The sequence below is a fragment of the Peromyscus leucopus genome, chromosome 22, assembly GCF_004664715.2.
Source record: "Peromyscus leucopus breed LL Stock chromosome 22, UCI_PerLeu_2.1, whole genome shotgun sequence".
Lineage (NCBI taxonomy): Eukaryota > Metazoa > Chordata > Mammalia > Rodentia > Cricetidae > Peromyscus > Peromyscus leucopus.
In genome coordinates, this window is record NC_051081.1 from 9470170 (window position 1) to 9491364 (window position 21195).

Sequence of the window (21195 nt, forward strand, 5' to 3'; positions counted from 1 at the left end):
TAGCCACGAGATGCCAGGCAGTGGTGGCACACATCTTTAATCCCAACATTTCAGATCTCATGCCTTTGATCCCAGTACTTGGGAGACACACACCTTTAATCCCAGTATTTGGGAGGAGGAAACAGGAATTGATATGGCTGGGTGGAGTTAAAAGTGATAAGCAGGCTGAGACAGGAGCTTGGCCTTTCCAGGCTGAGAAGTCATGGAGGTAAGAAGTGGCTGTGGCAGTGGTGGTGCACGCCTTTAATCCCAGCACTTGGGAGGCGGAGCCAGGCAGATCTCTGTGAGTTCAAGGCCAGCCTGGGCTACCAAGTGAGTCCCAGGAAAGGCACAAAGCTACACAGAGAAACCCTGTCTTGAAAAAACAAAACAAAACAAAGAAAGAAGTGGCTGTGGCTTGCTCCTTTGTCTCTCTGATCTTTCACCATTTACTACTATATCTGATTCCAGGTTTTTACTATTAAGACCAATTAGAATTTGTGCCACAATCACCCCCATAATGACCCACTTCCTCCAAAAAGGCCATACTCAACAAAGCCATAGCTCTTAGTGGTGCCAATCCCTATGAGTTTATGGTGCCCAATTACATTCAAACTATCACATTTTACTCTCTGGCCCCTATATACTTTTAACAATATCAAAATGCAAAAATACATTTAGTTCAACTTCAAAAGTCCCTATAGTCTTTCAGTCTCAACCATGTTTAAAAGTCTAAAGTTCAGAGACTCTTCTGAGATTCATGCAATCTCTTAACTTTTTAATTATAATCCACTATATAATTAAATTAACAACTAGATCACATACTTCTAACATATAATGTACAAGAATATTCCTTACCATTCCAATACATACCAAAGGGAACATAATGGGAAATAATGGACAAAAACAAGGCAGAAAAACAGATGGGCAAACTTCAAACTCTGCATCTCCATGGTTGTTGTCAAAATGCTCTTCTGATCTCCAACTCCTTTCAGCTTTTTTGACTGCAATACACTTCTTTTTCTTTGGCTGGCTTCAATCCCTGCTAGCAGCACTCCTTGGCAAGTATCCCATGGCTCTGGCATCTCTAACATGTTGGGATCTCCAGGGCAACCAAGGCTTCAACTTCACACCTTCAAACAATATCTCTAAGCCTTCATCTGTGGATATATCCCTGTTACATGCCTGACCTCTGTGGTTTTCCTATGTCTCAAGAGCAAATTCTAAAACCCTTTTCTTTTATCCTTATCACCAGAACCATGTAGTCAAAGCTGCCAAGTTCTGCTGCTTACTGGAGCTGGAATATGGCCCTCTGGTGTAATTACATCCTGGATACTTTTCTGTCCTTCACTGCTTAAGCTTGCCTGTCCTGAAACTGGATCTAGGCCAGGCTGGCCTCAAACTCAGAAATCCACCAGCCTCTGCCTTCCAAGTGCTGAGATTAAATGTATGCACAACCACAACTAGTTCTAAGATTTCCGTAGTTCCTTTTCACAAGTAGGAAACTTAGCTGGGTGGGAACTTGCACTGAGGTCATCACCCTTCCTTTATTCCATTTCTTAATCTATGTATCTTATTAAACACAGCATTTAGCTCTATTCCACTTCTTGGTACCACTTTTCTCAATATGTACATTTTGTACTCTTATTTGCTCAGCTTGCTTCTTTTTATTGTTAATCTTCATTAGAGTTAGTGCTAATAACCATATGGCAGAATTTATGCTAGGCTATTTTGAGATTTTCTCTGACAATGGCATTACTTCAAAATTCTTCACTTTATCTTAAGGCAGACTCTTCAGACAAGGGAAAAAGCAGCCACACATTTTACCAAAATATCACAAGAATGATCTCTAGGCCACATATTAAAATTCTTCTCTTTTGAAATGACTTGAGCCAGTCCCCAACAGTTCAAATAACTCTTAGTATGACTGTCTTCGATGTTCTTACTAGTATTGCCCATTAATCACTGTTCAAAGCATTCCACTACTTTCTTAACTCAAAATACTAAAGTAAAAATTCCTCCAAACAAAATGATTTTCAGGCATATCACTACAATACCACAGTCCCTGGTTCTAATTTCGGTTTTAGTTATGGTCTCTATTACTGAAAAGAGACACCATGACAATAAGTACATAAGGAAAACATTTAATTGTGGTGGCTTACTTACACTTTCAGAGGTTAAGCCCATTATCACTATGGCAGGGAGCATGGTGGCATGCAGGCAGATAGGGTGCCAACTACATCTTGATCAGAAGGCAACAGAAAGTAGAATTAGACACTGGGCAATATCTTGAGCATAAGAAACCTCAAACTCTGCCCCAACACTGAATCACTTCCTCCAACATGTACTCCACATGTACTCCACCAAGACCATACCTCCTAATAGTGCCACACCCTATGAGCATATGGAGGCCAATTATATTCAAATTACCCAACTCCGTGATAAAATCCTGAAGAAACTAGGGATACAGGGATCATATTTCAGCATAATGGATTTTATTTACAGCAAACATACAGCCAAGACAAACTTAAATGGACAGAAACTTAAATTGTTTCAGATAAAATCAGAAACAATAAAATTATGCCCATTCACTCCATATCTATTCAATATAGGACTTGAGTTTTAGCTAAGGAAATAAGATAGCTGAAGGAGATCAAGTAGATACAAATAAGAAGAAAAAAATTAAAGTGTATTTTCAGATGATAAGATTGTATACATAATTGACCTTAATAACTCCCTTGGAAAAATTCCACAGCTGAAAAATATTTTTAGCTAAGTATGAATATCCCAAATTAACACACACAATTAGTAGCCTTTCTATATAAAAATGGAAATATAGAGAAAAACATCAGGGAACTAATTCCTTACACAATACTCTCAAAAACTCCTGGTAACTCCAACCAAATTAATGAAAGACTTGCATAATAAAAACTTTAAGACACTGAGGAAATTAAAGAATATATCAGAAGACAGAAAGATCTACAAAGCTTGTGGATCTGTAAGATTAATACAGTAAAAATTGCCATCCTATCAGAAACAGCTACATATTCAACGCAATCAGCATCCAACTTCCTACCCAATTCTTCACAGAAATTGGGAGGACATGTTTCAGCTTCTTATGGAAACACAAAAAATCCAGGGTACTATGGTGATATTTTAATTGTACTGAAATGTGATTTTATTTGTATGTTAATAATTAAAGTTGCCTGGGGGTCAGAGCTAACAGCAAGCCATAGCAGAAACTGGGTGGTGGTGGGAGGCAAAGCTAGGTGGATCTCTGTGTGTTCAAGGATACAGTCAGCATGGAGACACATGCCTTTAATCTCAATACCAACCATAGAAGACCTGGAGGTCTGTATAGACAGGCAGTGATGAGGAGGTCATGTGGTTGGGTTTACTACCAATGAGAAGGCAGAATAGAAAGTCTATAAAAAAAGAAAACACACAGGAAGTAGGTCTCTAGCTGAAGAGGACCACAGCAGCAGTGAAGGGTAAGGTTTTTAGCTCTTACCTCTTGGGCTTTCATCTCTACATTGGCTCTGTGTTTCGTATTTAACAAGACCGTTCATCTACAGGGTACCTAAATCTATCATGAATAATAAATATCTGTTGGAGGTATCACCTTCTCTAATTTCAAATTATACTATAGAACTCTATTAATAAAAACAGCATGGTCTTGTCATGAAAACAAACTTATGGATCAATGTAAAAGAATTAAAGAACCAGACAAAATCCACAAACCTATGGAAGGTTAACTTTTTTAAAATAAAACAGCCAGGAATGTAGCTAGAGTTTTCCTGCCTTGCCCACAGTCAGGACAAATCTTTGTCTCCCGCCAGTCCCACAGCCACTCAGACCCAACCAAGTAAACACAGAGACTTATATTGCTTCAAACTCTATGGCCATGGCAGGCTTCTCACTAAATGTTCTTATAGCTTAAATTAATCCATTTCCATAAATCTATACCTTGCCACGTGGCTCGTGGCTTGCTGGCATTTTCACATGCTCCTTGTCCTGGCAGGTGGTTGGCAGTCTCTCCTTCTGCCTTTCTGTTCTTTTATTTTTCCTCTCTGTTAGTCCCGCCTATACTTCCTGCCTAGCCACGGCCAATCAGGTTTTATTTATTGACCAATCAGAGCAACACATTTGCCATGCAGACTATCCCACAGCACAGCCAAGTGCAGACCATCTCAGACACCTGCACTCAGGCCCGTGGTCCTAATCATCCTCTATGCAGACCTGCTGGGTAAAGCCACGAGGAACCCAAGAATGAGCTCCCACAGGACATACAGAACATCCCATAGCACAGGAATGGAAAAAAGATAACATCTCCAAATATTGGTACTGGTCAAACTGGCTGGCTACCTGTAGAAGAATGTAAATAGATAGATATCACCTCACACAAATCTCAACTCCAAATGGATCAAGATATCAATATGAGTGTAGAGACACTGAATCTGTTAGCCACTAGAGTGTATAATGGTCTTGAATTTGTTGGTACATGAAAAATCTTTCTGAACAGGATACAGGCACTAAGATAAAAAATAAATAAGTGGTCTCCAATGAGGAAGAAAATCTTCTGTATAGTCAAGGGAACCATCACTCAACAAAAAATGGCAATCTACAGTGTAGGAATTTTTTTAATCGACCCCACATGCAGTAGTTGGATAACAGTGAAATTGTATAAAACCTAAAAGTGAGTAGTTATTAAGGAAACAAAAAACTTAATTTAAAAAAATGTGTATATATATAAACAGAGAATTCTCAAATGATGAGACAAATAGGTTGGAAAGAAACACTCAAAAATTGTTCAACAACCTTACTCATCAGGGAAATACAAATCAAAACTATTTTGATATTTTATCTTACACCGGTCAAAATGGCAAAATTCAGCAAAACATATGACAGCTCATGCTGACATACATGAAGGTAAAGGGAACATTCATCCACTGCTAGATAGAGTGCAAAGAGCCACTCTGAAAATGAGTGTGGTTGTTCCTCAGGAAGGTGGGACTAAATATATCTCAAGATGCAGTTATCTAACTCTTGGGCATATATATACCCAAAGACTTCTACAGCAACACTTGATATCCATTCTTGCTCTCTTTATTAGTATTAACCAGAAAGTGGAAATTGACTACTTGTCCATCAGTGGATGAATGGACAAAAAAATGTGGTATATTTACACAATTGGCTATTAATCAGCTGTTAAAAAATCATGAAATTTGTGGGTAAATTGAAGAAGCTAGAAAGAAAAATAGGCAGACTGATGTAATGTAGATTCCAATAGACAATACTGCACATTTCCACTTATTTGTGGATACTAGCTGTTAAATAATTGATAAACAGGATGTAATCCATATAACCACATAGGTGTGTTTCAGAGTAAATGACTTGAGGGAGGGGAGGATCTTCTTTGGAATGGGAAATATAATAGATAGTTATAGAAAGACTGGGAGGAGAACTGCAACAGGAGGACCAAAAGGGGGAAGGGAAGAGAGAAGAGAAGGATAATGGAGGGAATACAGGGAAGGACAGTTTAGGGAACATATGGAAACATACTACAGTAGAAGCTTCTTAAAATATGTATGTATCTGAAATAAATCTAATGGAATCACAAATAATGGGAGAGACAAAACCCAACTTGATGTCTCCTGCCAGCAAATGAAAGCTCCAATACAAGAATGCCTTTTTTATACCTGATTTGTTGGCCATTGGTGCTGTGGAGCCCCCATGGGACTGGACTAGACCCTCTGGACATGGAAGATGGTTGTTTGGCTTGAACTGTTTGGGGGGCACCCAGGCAAGGGAATCCGGATCTGTCCCTGGTGTATGGGCAGGCTTCTGGGAATCTGGTGCCTGTGGTGTGACACCTTACACAGCCTTGGTGCAGTGATAAGGGCCTTGGACCTGTCTAGGCTCAGTGAGCTGGGCTTTGCTGACTCCCCATGGGAAACCTTGATTTGGGGAATGTGGAGATGCCTGGTGGCTTGGGAAAGAGGGCTGGGGGGTGGGAGGAGGGAGGAGAGGGGGTCTGTAGATAGCATGAGGAGTGAGTAGAAAATTTCTTAATAAAGAAAAATAAAATATAATTAAATTAAAAAAAAGAAAAGAAAACAACTAAATAGTGCAGGCTGTTGGTTCCTCTGCATATACTGATGGTAATGCCCTAATGCTGAGAACCAGAACTGGATAAACTGTTAAACAAGGAGAATTCAGGCTAGTGCCTACTTAGAGCTTTCAACCTATTGACTGGTATTCATGGTACTTGGAAGGCATTTTGCCTCTTACCAGAGGAGAAAGTTATGTCACCAACCCAGCTACAACCCCTTTGATATGCAATGGGAAACAAACTGCTCTGAAGGGCAGGCTACATTCCCATTAGTAGATGGACAACCCATAAAGAATTCAATGGCATCTTTGGAGGTTCATGTCTCATAATGTTGTGGCAGAAAATCTTTCTTTTTCTTTTTTAAATTTTTACCTTACAGGTAATTTTTTTTTTTTAATTAAGAATTTGTTTTATTCACTTTATATACCAATCGCAGATCTCCCTCATCTCTCCTCCCAACACTCTAGCCTCCCCGCCTCCCACATTCCCTTCTACATGAAGGTAAGGCCTCCCATGGGGAATCAGCAGATTCTGGTCCTTTTGGTAACGGCAGGTCAAAGCCCCTCCCCCCAGCCTCAAGGCTGTGCAAGGTATCCCACCATAGGTAGTGGGCTCCAAAAAGCCAGTTCATACAAAAGGGATGGATACTGATCCTACTGCCAGGGGGTCCCTTGAGCAGATGAAGGTACACAATGGTCTTGCTTATGCAGAGGGCTTGGTCTAGTCATGAAGAGGCTCCACACATGTTGGTCTAAACTTCATTAGTTCTCACTAGCTTGGTTTTGTTGTCTCTGTAGGTTTCCCCATTATGATCTTGATGCCCCTTGCTTATTAAATCCCTCTTTTCTCTCTTCAACTGGACTCCAAGAGCTTGGCCTGTTGTTTGGCTGTGGATTTCTGCATCTTTTTCCATCAGTTACTGGAGAAAGGACCTATGATGATGGTTAGGGTATCCACAGATCTGATTACTGGGGAAAGCCAGTTTAGGTACCTTCCCCACTATTGTCTAAACTGGGGTCATCCTTGTGGATTCCTGAGAACTTCCCTAGCATCCAGTTTGTTCCTATCCCCATGATGTCTCCTTCTATCATGGTATCTCTTTCGTTGATCTCCCACTCCATCCATGTTCTAGCTCAACCATCCCATTCCCTTATGTTCTCATCCCCCACCCCCTACCCTCCATTGACCCCCCTCATCCCCAGTTTACTCATGGAGATCTCATCTATCTCCCCTTCCCAGGGCTATCCATGGGTCCCTGTTTGGGTCTCCTTGTTAGCTAGCCTCCCTGGAGCTGTTGATTGTAGTGTAGTTATTCTTTGGTTTATATCTAGTATCTACTTATGAGTGAGAACATACCATGTTTGTCCTTCTGAGCTTGGGTTTCCTCACTCAGGATGATATTTTCCAGTTCCATTCATTTGCCTGAAAATTCCATGTTATTGTTTTGTACTACTGAGCAATACTCCATTGTGTGTATATATCACATTTTCTTAATTCATTCTTTGGTTGAAAGTCATCTAGGTTTTTCCAGGATCTGGCTATTATGAATAATGCTGCTATGAACACAGTTGAGCATATGTTCTTGTAGTATGATTGAGGATTCTTTCGATATATGCCCAAGAGTGGTATAACTGGGTCTTGAGGAAGATTGATTCACAATATTCTGAGAAACCACTATACTGATTTACAAAGCATCTGTACAAGTTTGCACGTCTACCAACAGTGGAGGAATTCCCCTCTTGCTCCACATTCTCTCCAACATAAGCTGTCATCAGTGTTTTTTATTTTAGCCATTATGGCAGGTGTAAGATGGAATCTCAGATACATTTTGATTTTCATTTCCTTGATGACTAAGAATATTGAGCAAATGCCTAGATGTCTTTCAGCCATTTGAGATTCTTTTGTTGAGTATTCTCTGTTTATCTTTGTAGCTCATTTTTAAATTGCACTGTTTGGTATTTTGATGTCTAGTTTCTTGAATTCTTTTTATATTTTGGAGACTAGTCCTTTGTCAGATGATGGGTTGGTGAAGATCTTTTCCCATTCTGTAGGCTGTTGTTTTGTCTTATTGACCGTCTTCTTTGCCTTACAGAAGCTTCTCAGTTTCAGGAGGTCCCACTTATTAATTGTTGCTCTCAATATCTGTGCTGCTGGTGTTATATTTAGGAAGCAGTCTCCTGTGCCAATGCATTCTAGACTACTTCCTACTTTGTCTTCTATCAGGTTCAGTGTAACTGGTTTTATATTGAGGTCTTTGATCCACTTGGACTTAAGCTTTGTACATGGCTATAGACATGGATCTAATTACAATCTTCTACATGTTGACATCCAGTTATGCTACCAACAGGTATTGTTTGTACACATTATGGTATCCAGTTTTGTCTTTTTGTGGGATTCTGAAATATGAGAACTGGTGTGTCTCTGCATCTATATGAGGGCTTTTTTTTTTACTCATTTTCTTTTGTTTGTTTTGTCAAGTTATGAATAGATCATTTTATTAATTCTTATTGTACTTTAATTTATCATTGTTTATAGGTCTCTGTGTGTTTTCTAATGTGATTGAGAGAAAGAATATCAATTTAGGTGGATAGAGAGGTCTGGAGAATCTGTGAGAAGTTCATGTCGAGTAAACTAATCTGGACATATTTTATGAAAAAAATCTATTTTCAATACAAGAAAAAAGAAAATCATAAAGAGTAAACCAATTACATGATGTGGGTGTAGAGACTGATCATGACAAATATTCATTCTTGTATTCATGAAGGAAAATGTACATTACAATAACAAACAATGAGTCAAATTTCAGAAAAAACGTGTGAGTTGACTTTTTATTGAGCTGGAGTGACTGACTCAAAAATTCATAATCATCATGAACTCTTCAGAGAAGACAAAACACTTGCAAGTCTACTGAGATTTTGATATGAGTTTGGTCCTCAGATTCTGATGTGTTGTACAAAAGTTTCCTGCCTCTACTGGACATTGCTTCAGTGTGGCTGCTCCACTTTACGCATGACCTGGGTAGATGTGATACACTAATAATTTTGGCTAAGCCCTGATGTGCAAGGGCCTGCTATCATTCTTTCATCTACTTTCTAACAGGCATCTTCATTTTGAATCATCTTGAAATATTCTCCTGTCATAGTGTCTCTGTACTAGTTTTGGAAAAAGTGCCCTAATGAAGAGATATAGCTTATTCTATGTGGTCTTCAATATAGCATGTCACCTGGGAATGAGAATAACAATCCTCAATTGTATCTTTCAACCTGTGATTCCATTTAAAACAAGGTGCTCAGATGTAGAGCCCCAGGGTAGAAAGTGTTCCACATTCCTCTAGAGGATTTTAACAATGTAAGTAGAAACACATTGGCAGGGGTTTTCAATTGGACTTCTCCGTCAAGATAAAAATGTGCACAAATATTGCTACAGACTTATCATGTATTCAAACCTTCTCAAAGTTTCATCTACCAACTTCAACTCCACAAAAGGCTTAGGTCTATTTAGACGTAATAATAATGTTCCTGTTGGTTTTTATCTGCCTTATCTTGCTATTTCCTCAGCTTATCTACTCTTATGACCCTATTAATTGTGCTTTGAAAAAGAAAGCAACTATAGTTCAAGAAGGGGACATTGTGATTACTGTACTGATCCCTTTATTTGTTTGGCAGAAAAAAATCAATGCCACAGGTCATTATCAGAATGTCAAAACGTGAGTACTTTCTTTTATTTACACATTTTTTGTATTGGACATCAAGGATCTGATGATGAATTCATCAATACTTATTGTAGACATTCTTCTGAATTCTTTTCCAAATCTATAGCACATTCTAAAATGCATTTTCTCACTATCAATTAGATTTTAAATTAATAAGGGCATTTTTCTGACATTTCCTTTCACCAATTGCTTTTCAAGAGTTAATGCTCTCAACTTACTCTAGCATGCCTAATCTTCCCTAGTACAGGATGTAATTGCATAGGGTCATGTGATGTAAATTAAAGCATAATCTGATCCAATTTTCTAAGATCTGTTATGAGAGGTCATAGCTAGATTCCCATCCCATCCTCAGAAGTTCAGTATATGATAATGTTCCTTTAATCACATCTTTGATTCCTACAATTTCTTCCAAGGAACCACTGCTATTTCTGATCATATACAATAATAGATTGCATTATATAGGGTCCATTTATACATTTTATGAAATTCATACCATTGTTTTACGCTGTGCAATTTTCACAGCATGTGAAACAACAATCCAAAAAGGAAAAAGAGAACAGGCATCTGTGAGATCTTTTTATGCCTGAAATTTGTTTCTGTTTTACTTGGATACATTCATATCTATAGGTACTGAATTCACTCAATGCATTTTTATAACAAAAATTCTAATTTCTAGATGCTGAAGTGTAAATTAATTAGAATCACAGCATTGTGTTTTTGCCTATGTGTGAACAAAGCATTATTGAAAGCAGCAACCAGTGAAGTGCTGATCAGATCCTAGACTGATAGGTCTAGCTCAACATTTGTTAGCAGGGAACAGAGTTACAAACTGGAACATCTTTCCAGTTTTAGAAGACTTTCCTTCCTCTTATATGAAAATGATCATATATTTGTATGGTTAACTTTATTTAATTTAACACATTCCTAAGGTTCTATGCTCACTTTATTTCATCATTTTTCTGAGATTGACTTCTTTATTTATTTATTTATTTATTTTGGTTTTTTGAGACAAGGTTTCTCTGTGTAGCTCTGCGCCTTTCCTGAAACTCTCTCTGTAGCTCAGGCTGGCCTCAAACTCACAGAGATCTGCCTGGCTCTACCTCCTGAGCGCTGGGATTAAAGGTTTGTGCCACCACCGCCTAGCGACTTCCATATTTTTATTAATGTTTATCTGTTGCCTTTTTATTTTTGGTTGCTATTGTGGAACATTAGTGTAAATATTGACAAATTAGTAAAATTTTCAGTTCATTGTCAGAGATGTCTAGTATAAGTTTGATAAGACTGATTAGTTAGATTTCATAAACCTGTGGTTCATAATAACCATAATGAGGAATGAGGAATAATTTATTTCATCAACGGCCTATGTGGATATTTAAACTTAAACTCTTTTTTTTTTTTTTTTTGGTTTGTCGAGACAGGGTTTCTCTGTGTAGCTTTGCGCCTTTCCTGGAGCTCACTTGGTAGCCCAGGCTGGCCTCGAACTCACAGAGATCCGCCTGGCTCTGCCTCCCGAGTGCTGGGATTAAAGGCGTGAGCCACCAACGCCCGGCTGGATATTTAAACTCTTAAAAGAGAAAATATCTTCCATGTATGGAACAGATGTATAGGAATCTATATTACATGATGATTGTGGTGTCAGTAGTAGTAAATTTTTTAAAGAATAGACAGGAGTTATTCTTTCTTAACTAAAATTAGAGCTATATTCTAAAAGCCAGTTTGTGTGACCACTTAGTACTTTGTGAAAGATTGCTGAGTGAAATAATTAGAAATAAAATGATATATGGAATATTTTTTATTTATGACAATTGGTCAAAATTGGACATTTCCAAGACACCAACTGAAATACAAAATTGTAGCTATAGTACAGTCCTGGGAAGCATTACATACTCCCAGAAATAAACTATTTGCCATTGAAGAAGTAAAATATGCCTACTCTATCCTATGATCTTTAGGCACAATTGTTGTTAGAGGGCAAGTTTATTTATATTTGTAGGCAGAGAAGGTACATAGACATTTTTTTTCTACTTTTCAATCTCATTACATTAGAGAGCAATGTACCCCAAGCTACTTGTTTTCTCCAAAAATGCATTGTTGAATCTATCTAAGATGGAAGAGACTAAGCTTCCAATTACCCAATAATTGATTCATTATAAATTATTATTGAATGATTTATTCAGTAGAATAGTACCTATTCAAACAATAATTTGAAATTTCAATGTGAGATGTGGCAGGAGAGTGCACTGAAACCCCATGGACATTAAAATTATTCTATTCATTGCTAATTGCTAAAAACATTCACATTGTTTCCATATGAAAATTCATTTAAAAGAAATTGATTTTCTTCCAATTTATATTGCATTATTTAAAATAGTAAATATTTCCCTTTGCAGAAATTTGTATACTATACATTTTAGTTTACACAAAAGTGTATTCTATAGGAAGGAAAATCATTTACTCCTAAATACAATGTAAAACTTGTGTTTGTCAGATTTTGTAGCTTCTTAAAATCAGTATGATCTTATCATATATTTTGGCTTTTGCATATGATGTTGATATAGCTTCCTTTAGGGAACCTAGAAAAATGGGAAGAAAGACATCAAAGTTTAGATGTATACTTTCAAATTTTATTTATTTATCTATTTACTTCAGTCAGGGAGAGATATTATTGTAAATTACATTCTCACAAACATTATGTATCATTTTTCTATTCTGGACATTCTTGCAAGTATTTTCTCATTTTGATAATTATTTTAAAAACTGGCTTATGTTGATATGTGGTTTTTATTTGCACATCCCTGACAGGTAATAAGTTTGAATGATTATTGTCATTAATTTTGTAATCAATTGAATTCACTTTCTGTTGGAAATGGATTTTTTCATACAACATATTCTGATAATGTTTTTTTAAATAAAAAATAAAATGTTTATATCTTCCAGCACACTTCTTTTAGGAATTTTAACATGAAAATGTTGGATTTTGCTAAAGGCTTTGCTTCATCTGTTGAGATGATTATGTACTTTTTTTAAATAGTATTTTTATTTTATAATTAACTTAAGTTCACATATCAGCCACAGATTCCCCCATCCTCCTTTCTCCCACCACCCCCCAGCACTCCCCCCAAATCTACCCCTCACTCCCACCTCCTCCAAGGCAAGGTCTCCCCTGGGGAGTCAGCCCAGCCTGGCAGATTCAGCCAAGGCAGGTCCAGTCCCCTCTTCCCTACACCAAGGCTGAGCAGTGTCTCAGCATAGGCCCCAAGCTCCAAAAAGTCAGCCCATGCATCAAGGACAGGTCCTGGCTCCACTGCCTGGGGCCTCCCAAACAGTTCAAGTTAATCAACTGTCTCATTTATCCAGAGGGTCTGGTCCAGTTCCATGGGGGATCCTCCACCATTGGTTCACAGTTCATGTGCTTCCACTAGTTTGGGTATTTGTCCCTGTGCTTCCTACAACCATGGTCTCAACATCTCTCGCTCATACAATCCCTCCTCTCTTTCACCAACTGGACTCCCGGAGCTCCACCTGGGGCTAGGCCATGTATCTCTGCATCTGCTTCTATCAGATACTGGATGAGAGTTCTATCACGACAGCCAGGGTGTTCAGCCATCCAATCACCAGAGCAGATCAGCTTAGGCACTCTCTCGACCATTGCCAGTAGTCTACAGTGGAGGAATCTTTGTGGATTTCTGGAGGCCTCTCTAGCTGTCTGCTTTTTCCTATTCCCCTCTCCATTCTCTCACACTGCTCCTGTGTTTATTTTCTCATTGCTGATGTTGTGTCTTACCTGCTTTGTATATTAAAGTAATATTGGCTTTACAGAATGACTTTAGGGGTTATCATTCTGTTTCTATTTTTAGAAAACAAGTAAAGGAGTATTATTTGTAACTCTTCTTTGAAAGTGTGATACAATTCTGCTGTGAACCCATTTGTGCCTGGTTGTGCTTTTTTCTGATGTTGGGCTTTTTTATTTTACAAAAACCTTTTGTTACTGTTTCTGTCCTTTATAATAAAATTTTATTGTTTTTCTTTTACTGAAAATAAAATCTTGGGGTTGGAGAGATGGTAGAGTGGTAAGAGTACTGGTAGCTCTTCTAGAAGACCCAGGTTCAATTCCCAACACTTACTTGGTGGCTCACAGCTGTCTGTAAGTTCAGTTCCAGATGATCCTACATTCTTACACAGACATATGTTCAGGCCAAGCACAAATTCACATAAAAATAAAAAGTAAATCATTCTTCTTAAAAAAAAACTTGTTTATTTTCTTATATAATATATCCTGATTATAGTTCCCCCTTCCTCTACTTCTGTTTGTTCATTCCTCCTCTCTTCTCTAGATTGACTCCTTTTCTCTTTCTCATCAGAAAAGAGCTGTATTGTAAGAGATAACAACCATGACAAAGTAAGATATAATGGGGTGAAGCAAAACTATCATATGGATATTGGACAGGGCACTCTAACTGGAGAAAAGAGTCATAAGATCCATCATAAACATCGGAGTCCTACTTTTTCTCATAGCTAACATCCCCATAAAAATAGTAAGTCAATAGCAATAATAAATATGCTAAGCACATGGTGCAAATCATGTAGGCTCTGTGCCTGCTGCTTCACTCTCTGTGAACTCATAGGGTCCTTGCTTTGTTGATTCAGAGGGGTTGCTCTTCTGGTGTCTTCTATCCCCTCTGACTCTTAGAAATTCTCTTTTTCCTCTTCCATAGAATCCCCAAACTCTGAGGGAAGAGATTAGATGGAGATCCTTAATTTAGACTCTTTCCACATAATGTCTAGTTGTGGATATCTGTATCAGTTTCCATCCAATGCCAGAGGAATCTTTTCTGATGATAATTGGAAAAGACACTATTCTACAAGTATAGCAGAATATTATTAGGAATCATAATATTGATTTTTTTTGACAAATACCTTTGGTTTTGCCCTAGACTTCTGGGCTATCTACTCTAAGGTTTTTTAGTTATACAAGAAGTGATCAGTGCCACCATTGCCTTTGCATATTTTGCTGTCAATATAGATGATAGGTCAAAGATTTTGCAGCTGGGTTGATGTGTAGATGTCTTGTTTGTTAGCCTGCAGCGTTCCTTCCCACACCAAAAAGACTGGAACATAGTGATGAAGGTTCCATGTAAGCACCATCTTGGCTTCTCCTTGTTCAATGAGTTGTATGGTGTTAATCTTGACAGTGGGGCCCCACTGTCAGTTTGAGAAGACCAGCCTTTTATGTTAGCATAAGCTTGTAAATTTGGGGGATTTTCATGGGATGCTCTTGGCCAACAACTCAATCGGCAAACACCAGCCCAGTCCCACCACTGGAAGCTTTACCTTACTACAAGAGATAGCCAGTTGAGACTCATTATCCCCCATAACTAGGTGTTCTCATTAGGATTTCCTACATAGGTTATGTGAAGTTTTCACTGCCTTTGGTTTCCACAAAGTCTCCCCAATTCCAGGCTTTTCTCCATATGCTCTCTCCTTCCACTCCATCTCCTCCCAAACTATTTAACTTACTCCCATCCCCACCCACACCCAGTCTACCCATAAAATCCATCTCTCCCTCCTGGAAGAGCCCTGTGTTTCCTCAAATCCCTCCATTTTACCAAACTTCTCTGGGTCTACTGATTACAGTATAGTTAATATTTCCTTAAAGGCTTATATTTACTTATAAGTGAATACATGTTATATTAGTTTTTCTGAGTCTGGGCTAATTCATTTAGGATGATGTTTTCTAGTTCAATCCACTTGCTTGTAAATTTCATAATGCAATTTTTTTCTTATTCTTTTTTATTTTCCAGGCAGAGTTTTTCTGTGTAGCCATTGCTGTCATAGAACTTGCTGTTTAGACCAGGCTGGCCTCAAACTCAGATATCTGCCTCCAGAATGCATGTGTCACCATGAACCATCTTTAATATCATTGTTTTTGTAACAATTGAGTAATACTCTTATATTTTTGGTTGTGATCCTAGACTTCAAAGGCTGAGTCATCTTTCCAGCCACCTTTTTCTTTTTGGTTTTTCGAGACAGGGTTTCTCTGTGTAGCTTTGCGCCTTTCCTGGGACTCACTTGGTAGCCCAGGCTGGCCTTGAACTCACAGAGATCTGCCTGGCTCTGCCTCCTGAGCGCTGGGATTAAAGGCGTGTGCCACCACTACCCGGCTCCAGCCACCTTTTAAACTTTATTATTTTAAGTATATGGTATTTTGCCTGCATGTTTATCTGTATAATAGCCTTCAAGACCAGAAGTGGGTGTTGGATCCTCTTAAACTGGAGTTACAGATGGCTGCAAACCACTGTGTATTGTAGGAAATTGAATCCAGAACCTCTGGAAGAGTAACCAGTGCTCTTAACCACTAAGCCGTCTCTCAATTCTCTGTATTACTCATTAGGTAAATAAACCACTTTTTCTTCATCCATTCTTTAGTTGAGGGAACAAGTTGTTTCCAATTTCTTTTTTTTTTTAATATAGCCACAATGAACATAGATGAGCAAGTATCCATGTGGTAGGATGGAATGTCATTTTGCTTATGGTATAGCTCAGTCTTGAGGTAGATCAGTTTCAATTATCTGAGGAACCACCATCTTTATTCCAATAGTGGCTGTATGAACTTGTACTCCCACCAGCAATGGAGGAGTTTTCCTCTTGTTCCACATTATTGCCAGCATGAACGTGTGTTATTGATCATAGTTATTCTGACACGTGTAAGATAGAATCTCAAAGTAGTTTTGATTTGCATTTCCCTGATGGCTAAGGATTTTGATCATTTATTTGTTTCTCAGCAACTTGAAATTTTTCCATGGTAATTCTCTGTTTAGATTTGCACTGCATTTCATAATCGGATTATTTGATTTTTGAACTTTATCTCTTTGAGTTATTTATGTATTTTAGATATTAGTCCACTATGAGATGTGCAGTTGGGGAAAATTCTGAAGGCTGCTTCTTTGTCTGTTTGACAATGTCCTTTGTCTTTTAGAAGTTTTTCCATTTCATGAGGTCCCATTAATTAAATATTGATCTTAGTCCCTGCACTATTGATGTTCTGTTCAGATCATATCAATTGCTAATGAATTCAAGGATATTCCCCAATTTTCCTTTTATTAGGTTCATTGTACATGGTTTCATGTGGAGGTCTCTGGTCAATTTGGGCTTGACTTTTGTAGAAGGATGAATATTTGCATTCTTTTACATGCAAACATAAAGGTTGACCAGAATCATTGGTTTCATATGCTTTTTTCAAGTGTGAATTTTTGGCTTCTTTATCAAAAATCATGTGTCTATGTGTCTGTGGATATATATCTCAGCCTTAAGTTCAACTCCATTGATCAATGTGTCAATTTTTATGCCAATCTCATGTGATATACACTATTATAGTTCTGTAGTACAACTTGAAATCAGGAAGGATGGACCCTACAACAGTTATTTTAATGTTTAGAATTGTTTCAGCTATGTAAGATAAATTGCTAAATGATCTTATTAATACAAAAACCAGATATTGGGGGTGAAAACTGAGAGATCGGAGAAGCAGAAATAAGCAGCCACATCTTACCTCTAGGAAATACTAAGCCAAAAAGAGAACTACTGCCTGTATACTCACTTCTATATCCTTTTCTGTGTCTTGCCATCTTATTTCCTCTCTCCACCCAGTTACATCACTTTCCTCTTTCTGCCCCTATCTATCACTTCCTGTATATCTGTACAGACCTCCAGTCCTCTATGGTAACTAGTGCTGGAAATTAAAGGTGTATGCCACCATACCTGGCTCTGGTTCCCAGTGTGACGTTGAACTCACAGAGATCTGGATGAATCTCTGCCTTCTGAATGCTAAGATTAAAGGTGTGTGCTACTACTGACAGACTTCCATGTTTAACATAGTGGTTGGCTTTTCCCTCTGATCCCCAGATGAGCTTTACTGGTATATACAAATAAAATGTCACCACACAGATACCCTGTTTTTTTTTTTTCTGTATGAAATTATGAACTGTCCTTTCATGATCTGTGAACTGTGTTGGCAGTTTAATGGCAATTTTTTGAAGTTATAGATTGACTTTGCTAGTATGGCCATTTTTACTACATTAATTCTACTGATCCATGAGCATTGGAGATTTTTCTACCTTCAGATATCTTACTCAATTTATTTCTTAAAAGATTTGAAGTTTTTATCATACATATCTCTCCCTTGCTTCCTTAGACTTTCTACAAGATAGTTTTCATTATTTGAGGCTATTATGAAATATGTTGTTTCCAAGATCTATTTCTCTGATCATTTATATATAGTAGGATACTTTTTATTTTTAATCTTGTATCAGAAGCTTTTCTGAAAGTGTTTATCAGATATAGTAGTTTCCTGATGGATTTTAAGAGTCATTTATGATTATGATCATATACTCTACAAATAATAATACTTTGACTACTTTAAAATTTGTGTCTTTTTAATCCCCTTCAGTTGTCTTGTTGCTCTACCAAAAACTTCAAGTACTATATTGAATAGATATGAACAGAGTGGACAACTTTGTTTCATTCCTAATTTTACTGGAATTGCTTTGTGTTTCTTTCCATTTAATTTGATATTAGTCACAGGCTTGCAATGACTAATTATTTTTATGTTAAATTACCATTGCTTTTAAATTTTATTTTATTTCATTATTTAATGTGTATTGATGTTCTGTCTGCTTCCATGACTATGTATACCTGTGGAGGTAAGAAGAGGCAATTGGATACCCTGAAACAGGCATCACACACAGTTGTGAGCTGCCTTATGGGTACTTTGAATTGGTCCTGCATCCTCTGATGGAGACACCAGTGCTTCTAATTGCTGAGCCATCTTTCCACACGCCAGAGGCTACACTCCTAAACATAACTTCCATTTCTGCACCTTTCCCAGGAGCTATCACTTCTCAATTGATTCTCCTTTATGGATTTTACTTCATGTCCAAACCCTTCTCTGTGGCAGGATTTTGTCTAGGTGGTCTATCATCATTTTTGTATGTTGCCAAAATTTTTATGATTTAATATCTGGAGCTGCCCTCTTGTGTCCAGAAGACACTATTTTCTTGTAGTCCTCTAACACATCTAGCTTTTAGATTGCTTTTCTCCCATGTTTTACACTGATCCTCAAAGTTCAGAGGAGGACACGCGGTATATTTAGGCCAGAGCATTCGACAATTTCTTATTCTTTTCATTTGGGCAATTGCAGATATTACTGATAATCACTATTTACCACAGATTATATCTTCTACAATGAGGGTTGACAGATGCATTACTCTGACACTATCACCAGAAGTTATTAAGAGTTTGTTTGAGCAGGGTGAGGGTGGCACATGCCGTTAAACCCAGCATGCAGGAGGCAGAGGCAAGTGAATCTCTGTGAGTCTGAGGCCAGCCTGGGTTACAGAGTGAGTTCCAGGAAAGGCTCCAAAAGCTACACAGAGAAACCCTGTCTTGAAAAAGCCAAAAAAAAAAAAAAAAAGAGTTTGTTTAATGCTTTGGACATTTAGACAAAAAAAAAAATTGTTTTTCCCTAAGACATGTAACATATCTACCTACAGGTGGTGTTTTTTATTTTTTATTTTTTTGGTTTGTTTTTTTGCCTCATTTAAAGTGCATGGTATGGCTTTTACATTTTGGCATTGGATCAAGTCTATTCCAAAATTTATTGTTTACTGTCACTATGTTTGTGTCACTAATGTACTAGTAGGCATGTATTGCCAGGACAGTTACTGTGTATTTTTACAATGTTATTATTATTACTGTTCTCATTTGTTAGTGTATGGACATTCAGAGCAGTGGATAGTTACCCAGTGTGGCTAAAGCTTCCATGTCAGTTCAAACCTGATTTCTCCATGTTCTATGACTCAGGTGTGTGTGTGTGTGTGTGTGTGTGTGTGTGTGTGTGTTAGCATTAGGATCTTACTATTGTGTAATAGAGAGCAATAAAGAGCATTGGCAGTAGCCTGTAATATTTAGGGGTCTATGGGACATTATGTCCATTTACTATAAAACAAAAATAAACTGTTGCTTGCACATTCTATTTATTTGTTAGCCTAAGTGTAGCTGAATTTCTAAAAGGTCTTATTAATGAAAAACAAACCAGGGAACCAGGTAATGGGGTGAATTCTGAAAGATTAGAGAAGCAGAACAAGCCACAGCTAACCTCTCCTTGCCAACTCCTCAGCAGATCCTGTTTTCTCAAACTGGAAGGCTCTGAGTCTTCATCTGAAAAGGATCTCAGCTGAAAAGCTGCTAAAAGCCTCATAGCTTAAAGGGGCTCTAGTTCCTGGTCCTCATGCCTGATATGTCTTTCTGCTTTCTGCCACCCTTCCTGGGATTAAAGGTGTGTGTCACCAGGCCTGGTTGATTCCAATGTGGCTTTGAACTCACAGAGATCTGGATGGATCTCTGTCTCCAGAATGGTAGGATTAAAGGGGTGTGTGTGTGTGTGTGTGTGTGTGTGTGTGTGTGTGTGTGTGTGTGCGCACGCGCGCGCGCGTGCGCCACCATTTTCTGGCCTCTATGTCTATCTAGTAGCTGTTCTGTTCTCTGACCCCAGATAAGTTTATTATGGTGTACAATATATTGGGGGACACAATATCACCACACTTAAGGTGTCTACTAATTCCACTGTTGCCTGTTGCTTGAATTTTAAAAGATCTTTTAATAAAAATCCCAGATATTGGGGTAAATGCTGAAAGATTGGAGAGATAAAAGAATAAGCCACAGCTCTTTCTTACCTCACCAACTCCATGAATCCTCTGACTGAATGTCTCTGAGTCCTCAGTCGAAAGGGGACTAGCCAAAAAGGGATTCAGACAAAAAAGCGCTTAGTTCCTGTCTTCTCATGCTTTATATACCTTTTTTTCACCCAGCCATATTATTTCCTTCCTAGTGCTGGGATTAAAGGTATGTGATTCCCAAGAACTGAGATTAAAAGTGTGTGCTACCACTGCCTGGCTCTGTTTCTCTCCTAGACTGAATCAATCTCAGGTATTCCAGTGTGACTTTGAACTCACAGAGATCCAGGCAGATCTTTGCTTACTCAGTGCCAGGATTAAATTTGTGTGCCACCATTGCTTGGCCTCTATGTTTAATCTAGTGGCTTGTTCTGTTCTCTGATATTCAGGCAAATTTTAGTAGGGTGCAAAATGTATCACCACATTTCCCCTTTTTTTGTCTAAAATCATAAAAGAGGGTGCTGTGGGATGTTCTGTACACTGTGAATGTGTTTCTCTGATTGATTGATAAATAAAACACTGATTGGCCAGTAGCCAGGCAGGAAGTATAGTATAGGCAGGATAAGAAGAGAGGAGAATTCTGGGAACAGGAAGGCTGAGTCAGGAGTCATCAGCCAGAGACAGAGGAAGCATGGTGTGAAAGTACTGTTAAGCCACAAGCC

The 21195-nt window shown here is 38.1% G+C and overlaps 1 protein-coding gene across 1 annotated transcript in view; it reads left to right on the top strand.

Annotated features, from left to right (window-relative positions):
- The first annotated feature begins 9603 nt into the window (after window positions 1–9603).
- Window positions 9604–21195, top strand: part of LOC114688745 (vomeronasal type-2 receptor 116-like) — a 58220-nt gene continuing 46628 nt past the window's right edge. The window contains exon 1 of the mRNA XM_037198001.1: window positions 9604–9797. Within this exon, the coding sequence (XP_037053896.1) occupies window positions 9604–9797 (194 nt within the window). The remainder of the gene's footprint in view (window positions 9798–21195) is intronic.